Below are 13,271 nucleotides of genomic sequence, written 5' to 3' on the forward strand. Positions count from 1 at the left end.
CTTGTTTTGTGTGTGTTTATCCCACTTCCTCTGCCAGTAGTCCCTGAGCTTTCGTTTGAGAGACGGCTTAAGATCACGGGGCGGGATCAATATGTTTGTAGTGGCACTGATTTCGTGGACGGATGCAGCAAGCTGATCCGCCATCACGTTGCCTTGAATCTCATGGTGCCCTGGCACCCAGCACACTACAACATGTTGGTTGAGTGCGTAGAGTGTGCATAAAATGGAGTAGAGTGAGACGAGGACAGGGTTTTTTTTGTTTTTTAAGACTGTGCAGAGCCGTTACCACATTGAGGGAGTCTGTATAAATTACTGCTTTTTGTATTTGTAATTGTTTGACGTGTTTAGCTGCCACAAGTATCGCATAAGCTTCCGCTGTGAAGATACTTGTGCCTGGATGTAGAGGGCCAGCATCTGAAAAGGAAGAGCCAACAGCAGCGTAGGACAGAGAGGAGTGGGACTTAGAGGCATCTGTAAAGAACTCAGGACGTGTGCATTTGTGTTGAAGTTCCAGGAAATATGTTCGAATATGGGCAATAGGCGCATGCTTTGTAACTTCCAGAAAAGACACATCGCAGTCTATAGTCTGCCATTGCCACGGTGGCGGGTATGCTACAGGAGCCGTTAAACTGTGTTCAAGTGAGACTCCAGCTTCCTCAGCTAGACTCTTCAGGCGAACTGAGAAGGGCTGCCTCATCGAAGGCCTGTTTTGAAACAGAGTTGAGCTCGACTAATTATTAATTGTAGAGTATGAGGGGTGCTTCTTGTCTGCTTTCACCTTAAAGAAATAAACAAAGGACATGTAAGTTCTTTGCAGATGAAGCGACCACTCATTTGACTCAACATAAACGCTTTTTACGGGGCTGGTGCGAAAAGCACCCGTAGAAAGGCGGATGCCCAAATGGTGCACGGGGTCCAGCATCTTCAAGGCACTTTGAGTAGCAGACTGATAGACAACGGCCACATAATCTAAGCGGGTGCGAATGAGGCTTCTATACGGGTTCATGAGGCATTGCCTGTCACTACCCCACGTAGTACGTGACAACACTTTTATAACACTCACGGATTTTAAACATTTTGTTTTTAAATACTTGATGTGTGGTACGAATGTCAACTTGTCGTCCAAGATTAAGCCTAAGAATTTATGCTCCGCATTGACAGACAGATGTTGACCGTTCACTTCAATGTCAGGTTCTGAGTGCACGCCTCTGTTTTGGGAGAACAAGACACACGTGCTTTTTTCTGGGTTCAGCCGGGATCCGTTTTCCCCTGCCCATTTAGAGAGCTTGTTTAAACCTAAGTGAGCCTGCCGCTCACACATTGCTAGGTTGCATGACTTAAAGCCAAGCTGGACGTCATCGACATATGTGAAATAGAACATGTTGCGGGGGATGGACAAGTGCAAGGAATTCATTTTAATAATAAAAAGCGTACAACTAAGTACACCACCTTGCGGTACTCCCGTTTTTTGCACAATTGTTTGGGAGAGAATACTGCCCACACGGACACGGAATTTTCGATTGGACAAGTGACTCTCGATTATGGAAAGCATTCTACCGCGCACACCCAGGTGAGACAAGTCTCTTCATATGCCAAAACGCCATGTTGTGCCGTAAGCCTTCTCAATATCGAGAAACACTGAGAGGAAATATTGTTTGTGGATAAAAGCATCTCGGATCTGTGCATCGATACGCACCAGATGGTTGGTGGTGGATATACCCTCTCGAAACCCACACTGGAACTGGTCAAGCAGACTGTGTGTTTCAAGGAAATGTAAAAGTGTCGGTTTATCATTTTTTTCAAAAAGTTTACAAAGGCAGCTGGTTAGTGCAATGGGCCTATAACTTGAAACTGAGGAAAGGTCCTTGCCCTGTTTCAAAATAGGGATCACAATAGCCTTTTTCCAGAAAACAGAGATGGTGCCAGAAAGCCGGATAGCATTGTATAGAGAGAGTAAAGTTTTTCGCGGTTTGAGCGGCAGGTTTTTCAACATTTCGTACGTGACATGGTAGTAGCCTGGGGCAGAATTACTGCAAGAGTTTAGTGATGTTTGTAGCTCAGCTAAGTTGAAAGGTTGGTTGTATGCCTCGTGATTTGTACACTTGTATTCTAGTTTCTGCTTTTCTATCTTTGCTTTATATCACTGGAAACCTTCAGTATAGTGTGACGAGCTAGACACTTGCTCGTAGTGTGCACCGAGGAAGTTCGCCTGATCTTGCAGGCTGTCCCCCTCTGTGTTTACGAATGGGAGTGAGTGTACTTGTCTTCCTGCTACCCTACGAACCATGTCAAAAACTTTACCCTCTTGTGTATATGAATTTATCCCTGATAAAAACTTGTGCCAGCTTTCTCTTCTGGCCTGCGGACGCGTTCTCATGCCTAGAGATTTTATTTTCTTGAAGCTCTCAAGGTTTTCCGCTGTCGGCGAGTTGCGCAGCAACCTCCATGCCCTGTTCTGTTCCTTTCGCGCATACCGACACTCAGTGTTCCACCACGGGACGTGTCGTTTGCCGGGCAGTCCAGATGTTTGTGGAATGCAATTGGCTGCTGCGTCAGTAAAAAAAGCCGTGAAGTACTGCACAGCTTCATCTATGCCTAATCCGCATATGTCGGTCCAACTTAATGTGTAATCTTTTGAAATTGTTCCCAGTCGGCTTTGTTTACCAGCCATTGGGGAACATGTGGCTGACATTCATATATTAATGGTGTACTCAAAACTAAAGGAAAATAGTCACTTCCGTATGGATTATTTATGACTTTCCATTGAAGTAATGGTACAAGTGAAGGGAATGCGATACTGAGGTCTATGGAAGAGTAAGTATTGTTTGCAAGGTTATAATATGTTGGCACTTTTCTATTCAACAGACAAGCACCTGATGAAAACAGGAACAGTTCGATGAGACGACCTCGTGCATCACATCGACAGTCACCCCATAAACCGCTGTGCGCATTCAGGTCCCCTAGAACCAGATAAGGTTCTGGTAACTCATCTACTAAAGACTGGAAATCATGTTTTTCTAGGTGGTGTTGTGGCGGTATGTATAGAGAGCAGATGGTGACGAGCTTATTCAATAGAACTGCTCGAACAGCCACTGCCTCTAGAGATGTTAGTAGTGGTAGATGACTACATGCTACTCTTCGATTAACAATAATGGCTACACCACCAGATGACGCCACAGCATCATCTCTGTCCTTTTGGAAGACAACATATTGACGCAAAAATTTGTATTCTCGGATTTTAAGTGTGTTTAAACTTAAACACACAGCACTTTTGGAGAATGTTTGTGTAGAAGTTCTTGGACATCGTCGAGCTTTCGAAGTAGTCCTCTGACGTTCCATTGTAAAACTGGTGTCTCCATTATGGGAGTAAAGAAGTGCTGTGTCTACGAAATGAGTGTGGCTGGTGTCTAAAGAGAGACGTGACTTATCTTACAGAGCCTTTAGAAGGCCCTGTAATTACCGTTTTGTCTTTTTTAGAGCGGTCGAGGGAACCCCGCCGCTCCTTTGGCGCAGTCTGCGCCGGTGCAGTTGATGTGTCCATCGCCTCAGGAGAGACGACAGATAATGTTGTTTTCGTTGTAGGCTTCGTCATGCCAGACGGAGCCTTAAACCCCACCGGGCTGGAGGTCGAGGGGACCTCTTTAGTTTGTGTGGTGCCCTGGCTGCTGCCAAGGTTCACAGGGGCCTTCGGTGAGGCTGTATTCAAGGAGGGTGGGGCAGCCGAGGCTGCTCCCCCCATGGGGGCTTGTGGCGTTTGCCTCGGCACGCTGGGCGTGGTCCAAGACATTGCCAAAAACCGAAGTGGTGCTCACCCCCCTCGCACCACTTCGGCATATGATGTGTTCCCAGCAAAATGCGGGGAAACGTGCTGCCACGCTTCACGGAAGCTTATGTTCAATTTAAACTTTGTATTAATATTTTTCTTTTTCCATTTTCCAGGCCACGCATGACCTGGAATATGCAAGATGGTCACCCTCACAGTTTGAGCAGTGGACTTGTAGCTGACAGTCATCGTCAGCGGTATGACCTTTGGTGCCGCATTTCGCGCAGGTAAGCTGTCCTCGGCAGCTCTGGGAGCCGTGCCCGAACCTCTGACACTTAAAGCAGCGCCGCGGGTTGGGTATGTAAGGTCTAACTGGCAGTTTAAGATATCCTGTTGCTATTTCAGTGGGGAGGGTGTTAGATGCGAAAGTGAGTATGATGTGCTTCGTTGGGATTTCCTTATTTTCTCTTCTTATTTCGACACGCTGCACCTGAATGACATTTTCCTCTTTCCAGCCTGTTCGAAGTTCATCATCAGAGAGGTCCATCAGGTCTCCATCTGATACATCCTTCACTGTGTTCTTGGTTCGATGCCGTGTGATTGTGATAGGCTGATCCCCAAATGCTGTGAGTTTATGTTGTCTCTGGTACTGTGCGTTGTCTTTTATTTCAAGTAACAGGTCACCACTGGTGGTATTTGTGGCCTTGTAGCCTGCGCCCAGCGTTTCTATAAAGCATTTGGACACAAGGAAAGGTGAAATGCTCCTGGCTTTCTTTTCTGTACTTTCACAGTGGATAATGTGATATTTCGGGAAGTTATCTTTTTGGTTTTTTGGTTTGGAATAAATTAAAAAAAAATGCATCGGTGCGCCACCTCTTGGAGGGGCGATTAGTTGTGAGAGGGCTAGGGGTTCCCATAAATTTGATAGCTTATTCGGCGGCCATGCCAGCCACCTACACCGAGCCCAACAAGGGGACGCTGTGAGACGCGAAGGAGGCGCAGGCATCAGCCGCACATGGCCGCTATAACCTAATATATCTCGCCAAGGTTGGATATTTACACTAGGTTAACCCTTACCGCCAGGAAAAATTGGAATTGAAATGAAGTGAGGAGAATACAGGAAAGATGTAAAGTGAGAACAAAAAACGAAGATGCAGGGAGAGAGAGATAGGAAAAGGCGACTGCCGATTTCCCCTGGGTGGGTCAGCCCAGAGGTGCCGTCTACGTGAAGCCGGGGCCAAAGGGGCGTGTTGCCTCTGCAGGGGGGCCAAAGGTCCAATCACCCAGCGTCAGCTCATCCCCTAGGATACCCTTTTTCCCGGACACGGCAAAGCCACGCATGGCTAGGCGTGGAAGGGAGTCAAAACTCCCCCGTTAACTCGGGTCCGTGGTGTCGCTAAACACCAAACGCCTACTTGCGCAGGCGCCCCTGCGGGTTGGCATTACTTTGCTGCGAATAATATATTGAGAAACAAACTGAAATGCCTAGCAAATATGTTATGGGAACGCGCGGGTGAAATCTACTTGTCATACGAGATGAGCACCAGCTATTGCACTTATATATATGACAAAACGCAAAACCTTCACTCAAGAGAAAGTTTACACGAAGCGCTACACGAGTCACTTTGCGTTATCTTGGTCAAACTGTGTGCCAGGATGGCACCCAAGGAAGAAGTGCGTTAAAAAGCTCAGAGTTTCGATGATTTGGTGCCGTCTCTCTGACTGTATAGTTTATGTGCAGCTGTGCCATGCAGCTTGATCGAGATCAGCGTTTAAATAAACATCTGGCTTCGACTAAGAAATACATGTTATAGCGCGCTGGAGGCTAGAAAAAGAAAGATATCTCAACGCACTCAATAAGTGCTGCACTTCATGCCGACCGACCGACGATGTCGGCCGAAGCAGCGATCCCGAAATCCTAGGCACACTGCTACAGTCATCCACATCCCCGGAGATCTTTAAAATGTTGATTTTTTATTAGCAGTAACGTATCATATAATGAAAACTGTTTTCTGCATCGACTGATCTGCTAGCCAAACTGACAGTACCCCCGAGCAGCATAAAAGCGTTGCAGATCATATTAGTGCAAGAAAAAAGTTTCCTTGCCGTTCATGGCTTTCGTAGCTTCTCATCGTCATAGTCACGGTTAGCAAAAAAAATAAACAATTTCTAAATTACTGACATTGCACGGAGATGTGTTTTTTTTTCAACGGAGCTGTACGAAAGTGAGCACGTGCCAATGCTAACCCGCGTGGTGCATTAAACCGGAAGCCATCGTATCCCACAGTTCCCTGCGATTGCTATTATTACCGGTCACCTATTGTAGCCTGACTGAGTAAGGTGAAAGCGGGCCCTTTTTTGGACGGGAAGGGACAGATAGCGCGATCCGTGATTTTTCTTTCTGCATATCCTTTATTGCTACTGGCTGTCTCAAAGTTAGCTTGTATGAAGGCCATTCTTTTTTATGTGCGCAGCCATATAACCACGTGTAATTTATTTTTATACCACGGTGTTGTTTCAGGTGGACAACCTGAAATGAATGTTAAGGTGAACTTCATTAGTATTGTACTTTTTGCTATCGGCACCTGTGCCATCGACGTTGATTGATGCCAAGGGAGAAAACGCCAGACAAGCGCCAGTGAAAACGCACTATGTTGTCTGGCCTTTGCGAGTTTGGAATGCAACCGCGTGTTGTACGAACACCTGCGAAACAACTAAAGCGAAATGCCAGCCGCACTGAAGCACGGCTCACATGAGCAACGCGCTGCTGAGCGTGCGAGAAACTTTGCAGCTCAACGCACATTCGGCTGTGTTTATTACATTTTGTATGGTTCCAAAATATCCTGACTTTACTTTTTATACTAGTACTATGTGTTGCTATGGCACTTATTGATTCGACCTTGTGCCGAATTTGTAACTTTTTCTTTCTATACGCATCAAAGATGCAGCAGTTTCCTCGTATCATTAGTTGAAGGTCTCCCGTCTACTTGTATCTACTTCCGAGAAGTGCATTTTGTTTGCTACTATGGGTAATACGTCAGTGTATACGTGGCCTGCACATTTCGCGGCTTTTGTGATGGAGCCTGGGCCAATGGCCCTGCGACTCACTGTCATCGTGTTATTTCTTAGAATGGCCTTTCTCTGCTTGTGTTTTTCATATTTTGTATCTCTGTGCAGGAAAAGATGAGTGTCTTATATAGGGTGCGTGCGCCACATGGTCACATGGAGGCCTGTTGAGGAAAGTAGTATAGGCGGGGACATACTCATGGATTGATCAACAAACCTCTGGTACTGTTCATGAATGGTGGTGCTTCAACATACTCCACTAATTAGTTCGAAAACAGGAAAGCTGCTAATAGCTCGGGTAAGAGTGCCACAAAAACGCGCACAAGAGAGCAAAAAAACGCCATGGCACAATATAATATATATGCGCACAGAACACTTGGGCTTCACGTGTTGTTACCCGAGATGTTTTCGAAGCAACACGCCTAATTACTATTGGTACAGTTACCTGGACAGCAATTGCCTCACTAAAGTAATTCGCGGCGCCCGGCCTGCACACCCTTCAGCTTTTGCCGTCAAGAAGTCTCCACAGCTCTTCCACTGTTACCATCACAACTACTTACTTGGCAATGACTCGCATGAACATTCGCTGTGTGGTCATTTTCAAACCACATAATTCTGTAAGAAAAATATCATCTTCACTGGAGGTGCTATGAATTCGCTTGACTATGGAACATCACATCAAATAAAAAGTTTATGTGCAGTTAGGACTCACAATTTTGCCCGGAAATAACTATATTGTATTAGAATTTAAAAAAAACATTGTGGGAGTCATTAAATTATCAGAACGTTTGTATGCCAACGCGACGAATAAACCACATCTACTACCGTTTTCTGTCATTCACTATTGAGAAATCACTGTAAACGAATAAAATTACAACGTACTTGCGTGTCACCAAGATCTTAGCTAAGGCATCACGCTCATATAGGGCGAGTGTCTTGGCGACTGAGTGTCACATACACGCTAGCCGATTATACAGCCGCGGCTGAACGATACGAGTGCGTTATATCTGGGAAAAAACGAAAACGTGAGGCAATTTCATGCGAAAGCTTAGTTGGGTGATTTTGCGATTGTGGCCTTGATGCAGCATTCTAACCATCATAAAATTACGTCATTGCGCTACTTTAAGCCTCCAAAATGTTTTGGTTGTCGTGGGATAGTCATTTTATTGGCCTATTGCTGGCGCCTATGGTGAAAAAAACAGGTTGCTGATTTCATTAGACATGCAATATGCATTTCTTGTGTCGCCTTTTAATGCCTATTAATGTAAATGTGTATGCGCGATTGCAATGCTGCGAAGCAGCATCGCTGTGCGGCTACCACTCTGGTTTTAGTGGAAACAAATATGTCGAAAAAGTTGCATAATTGAATTTTGTTACAATTATCCTGTCAAACTCGCTTGCCAGTAATTATGTCACGATACAATGATATGACATACACAAAAGAGCAAACTGATTTGGAGTACTCTAGGCTCTGACGCACTTATGAAAACTAGAGGCCGATGCTCCAAAACACCTGCATGCGTGGTGCAAACCGCAATAAAACTTCGAAGTGCGATTTGATAGAACTCTTTGAGCATTCTTCTAGCAGCACACAAAGGCTTGTATTGTTCTTATTGAAAGTTTGTAAGAACGCGTCTGCCTCCCAACACTCCAACATAACATGCCTGCTTTCGAGGGTCACTGAAAAATGTGATCATTAATCAATGTTGATTAACTGGTCTACTGACTGCGATAATTATTGCCCCACCCTGTGTCCGGCTGTATATATAACTTATGCTCAAAAGTCAATTTCATGTTCCCCGCAGCTCTAAGTCAAAGAAAATCATGAACCTAAAATTGAACACCTTGTAACGCAAAGATTCCTCCTGTGTAGGAACGTAAAGAGTGCGTAAAAGTGAGGAAGGTGACGTACGCGAAAAAGCTGAGACAGGGGTGTTTGTGGCCTCAACTGATACTCAACATAAATCAAGAGAGTTCAAAGTTCAGAAAAAGACAGTACCACCACTTTAACTCTGCCGGTTTTGTTGTACCACATGTAAAGAACAGAAAAAGACATTGACAAAACCTATAGACAGATATATATCGCTTTTTCTCTATATATGTGCCTTCATTTTTTCTAGTCCTACACGTGCACTACAAGGCAAGCTACTGAAGATGTGCTACCAACAAGCCCGCATCGGATCCATCGTTAACTCTGTCCTACAAGAAAGCCGGTGAGGTAGTGGCAAAAGAACTCCTGTGCTAATTTATCCTGGCAACCATTGTTGTTTGCTTACGGGCTAGATGATATAGCACATGTAACTGATGCATGAACGTATAAGTTTTAGGGCATATTTTTGTGAGAATATGGATTGATAGTATCCAGTCAAAGCAATGATGGAATGAATAAAGTACAGGGAGTATAGTGTGCACTTTTTGGACATATGGCTATATGTTAGAAACTGATGCACAAGTTTAAGTACTAAAAATATTCTCAAAAAATTATAAAGAAGAATGTTGCAAGAAGAAAAGCCAGATCATTATCGGAGTACGAGGAGCTTCGAGATTTCAGAAGGGCTTTTTCAGTTCTGTGTTGTATACACTCATAAACTGAGTCCTGCGCATGCATAACGGGAGCGCTGATGATACACGTGAATCTAAGTGCATTAAAAGCCCTCAAATTGAGGACTCACTTGCACACAGTGAGCTAAAGGAAAACATGGATAGCATAAACCTCTGTCTGAGAGTGTCAATAGAAAAAACAATTAGAAAGGGCTAACAGGCAATGATAAAGGCAATAAACTGCCCTAAAATTGTCTCATATTTTTTATGACATTCCCGCTGACTCATAGTGACGAGACAAAACGTGTTGTTTCTGCAAAAGTACAAAGCATGGCGTGTAAATACATTGGATCGAAATGCAAAAGTAAGTACCAATAGCAGTTTATATCTTTTGGATGACAGATGGCGCCACTGAAACATAGTTTAAAGTTTTGATTTATATGTGAGGTTTAACGTCCCAAAACCACCATATATTATTTAGGGACGCCGTAGTGGAGGGCTCCGGAAATTTCGACCACCTGGGGTTCCTAAACGTGCACCCAAATCTGAGCACACTGGCCTACAAAATTTCCGCCTCCATCGGAAATGCAGCCGGCACAGCCGGGATTCGATCCCGCCAAAATTTGATGTTTAGGAAGCACTGAAGAACATTTAGCGAAGTTACTTTTGTGTTTTCTTTCGCTTCAACGCAAGTACTTTGACAACGCAACTCATGTTGCTGTAAGAAGTCATCCAATCCCCTGGACTGATTTAAGTAGGAATTGAAACGGGCACACTCACGAACATACTTTCATGTACGTGAATTCGTTCGCATGTGTGCTTGAGTACGTACACAAGAAAATGTAAAATTCTTCTGGGTTGATACAACACCTACTTCTCTGCCCACAACCCCGTCGTACCGTCTACGCCATTGCGTGGCTGATTAAAGTACGCAGTTTACGCCGAGTACATTTAGCCGCCTGAGGTAGCCTCCTCCTCGCACATTTGCCATAAGCGCGAGGAAGATGCCGGTGTATTCAATCACTGCTGGAGCTGCTATTTCCTGCCGTGCTTCTGGGCCTTTACTCAAACATAGAACACATGAGGTGCAAAGTGGTGTTAAAAATTTAAACTTTGAGTGGGAAATCACGGCGATGATGAAATTGGCGGAGAGAAAGTGCCAGGAGTATAGAGATATTTTCTACCACAATGAAAATGGTATGCTGACAAGCAATTCCATGACTGGTAGTCCTATTCTAAGTGACATGAAATCAAAGATCGTGCGCACCGAAGTAAGCGTTGCGAATCAGATTCATTGGATGGAATTATTGAGAATAAGAATTGCTTTGAGCAACAACCGAAATGGCGAAGATTAAACCACGAGGTAAATATTTCTTTGTAGCCAAGTGGAAGCGCTATACTGTCTGAAACATGAATAAGTTGCCTTAGAAAGCACACGTCTAACGGAAGATAGAGGCAGGTTATTTTACTAGCCCTGAGAAGTGTATATTTGAGATATAACAGACAATATTCTGAAGGAAAGTATAGGGGAAGTTATTACACCGCATTGTATTGTATATGTGAAGAAAGCAAAGTGGGTGAAAAGATAACTTGCCGTGGGCAGGAACCGAGCCTGCGACTTTCTAATAACGCGTTTGATGCTCTGACACTGAGCTACCATGGCGGCTATACTCCCAGCCACTTTATTGGGTATATATTCGAATTTAATCCTCGGAGTGTCAGTGAGCGCCATCACCAGCCATGGTGGCCAGTATCGCACACTATATATGAGCCTGTATGGAGTCACGTAGCACGTGAACCTATTACGAGCTAGCAGCTGACCAATAGCCCTGCGTAAACTCAAAATCGAGCCCTTAAGTATATACTTAAGGGCTCTCTCTCTTTCAATATATATATATATATATATATATATATATATATATATAAATATATATATATATATATATATATATTGTAGCGAATTAAGCCTCCAAACTCTGAAATAGGTCGAACTCTTCAGTACTTTCCAGTGGGGCTACCCAACAAGGATGTACTCGCGCTGAGCGTCCGTGCTTGGCCGTGACTGTCAGAATTGTGTATGCTCGCTGGTTGCCGGCTGATAAGCGCCTTAACAATTTGGTTGATAGTGCTGTGCCCTTATAACACCTCCGGTTCGCATTCGCTGCCCTTGGAGCTTCGATCCCATACCGTGCTTTCTGCCACGCACCAAGACGCCGCTCAGCAATCACTTCCTCCTGCGCTGACGCCATGTTGCGGTGTCCCCCACATCCGCGACCCTCCTGTCTTCACCTGTGCGGATGGCACCGACGTCGCGGACTGGCTCGCCATGTACGAACGCCTGAGCGTCCCCAATAATTGGGACGAGGCAGGAAAACACGGCAACTTGGTTTTATACTTCGCGGGTGTGGCCGGAATTGGGTACAAATACACGCGTTCAATTTCGCGACTTGGTCTGCTTTTAAAACCACCGTCATCGACGTGTTCGGCACTCCTGCCGTTCATAAGCTGCAAGCTTAACAGCGGTTACGTGAACGAGCACAGCAGACCGGCTGTCCTTTACAAGTTACATAGAGGAAATCCTTGGCTTGTGCAAGGAAGTGGACGCAAGCATGTCGGACGCTGACATAATCACACATGTTCTTAAACGCATCGTCAACAATGCCTTCACCGTGCTCCTGGCTAAGAACCTTCGCACTGTGGCAGAGGTCATTACACTATGCCAAAGTTACGAGTAGCGGCAGCGGCAGCGCTTAATGACCCGTCGACCATCATCACGTGACGCTGATATCTCGGTCTTGTCAGCAGTTCCGGACCAAACAAACTTTCTCGCCGAAATAAAGTCGTTTGTGCGTGAAGCAGGTGCCCGCCAGGTCTCTTTACTGGCGTTTGCTTCCCCGAATCATGCTCAACAGCCGTCAAGTACACTTCTGCCTCCCCTACGCTTAGCCATTCAGCAGAAAATAGCGGTGATTGTTCCTGAATACCACCAGTCGCCTCCTGTATCTGCGCCACTCAGCTACGCCCAAGTTGTCGCCAGGCCACCCCCACCGATTCCTGTGGCTGCCCCCTAAAGTACACCACATCCATCGCCAGGCCACAGGCCTTCAGAGAAATTGTGCCACCTTTAAACGCCGACATCATCCACGTGCCCCAAGGGCCGCCCACCATGCAGTCATATCACAAGCCAGCTCACCCATCACCTTCCGCGACATTCATGGGACCCGTGAACCGATGGCGCACGTCTGACAACGGCCTCATCTGCTTTGCTTGTGGTCGCGTCGGTCACGTAGCACACTATTGCAATCGTGTGCATCAACCGCAGGTCACCTCTAACTTTGCAAGTCAATCGAACCGCTCTTATGACCAACCGTCACCTATGTCACCGTCGCCCCGCCCCGCTTCGTCTACCTGCGGTTCACCATCTCCACGACGTCGTTCGCTGTCACCGATGCGGCCACGTCCACTCGAGGATGACCAGGAAATCTAGTCGTCGCAGTCCACGAGACAAGTGCTGTGATGCTGTCGAACAGCGGAAGCCCTCAGGAAAGCCCATTGAACGTTATAGACGTGCTTGTGGATGCCCTTGTGGATACTGGAGCCGCCGTATTCATCATGGACGCGAAACTTAGCCGATTACCGCGCAAAGTGACCACGCCACTTTCCTGGCTCTCCCTCCGTACAGCTAGTGCCCAAAGCATTCACCCTACAGCAATGTGCACAGCCTGCCTCATGATTCAGGACGTCATGTATGCTGTCAAATTCATCATAATTCCTTCATGCTCTCACGACGTTATCATAGGATGGCATTTTTTCTCCCACCACGACGCCGATATTCATTGCGTACCAGCAGATATAGAGCTCACACAATTCCCTTCTTTGACGCCAGCCGACAGTCCATCTG

The 13,271-nt window shown here is 45.7% G+C and overlaps 1 protein-coding gene across 4 annotated transcripts in view; it reads right to left on the bottom strand.

Annotated features, from left to right (window-relative positions):
* Positions 1-13,271, bottom strand: part of LOC142817991 (uncharacterized) — a 177,627-nt gene that overhangs the window by 117,037 nt on the left and 47,319 nt on the right. For 3 of the 4 annotated variants that reach the window (XM_075896127.1, XM_075896125.1, XM_075896128.1), the window contains exon 3: positions 7,390-7,444. The exons of the other annotated variant lie outside the window; for it this stretch is intronic. In XM_075896127.1, the coding sequence (XP_075752242.1) occupies positions 7,390-7,427 (38 nt within the window). In that variant the 5' untranslated portion in view covers positions 7,428-7,444. The remainder of the gene's footprint in view (positions 1-7,389; positions 7,445-13,271) is intronic. 4 annotated transcript variants of the gene reach the window in all.

This window comes from Rhipicephalus microplus, chromosome 5, assembly GCF_043290135.1.
Source record: "Rhipicephalus microplus isolate Deutch F79 chromosome 5, USDA_Rmic, whole genome shotgun sequence".
Classification (NCBI taxonomy): domain Eukaryota; kingdom Metazoa; phylum Arthropoda; class Arachnida; order Ixodida; family Ixodidae; genus Rhipicephalus; species Rhipicephalus microplus.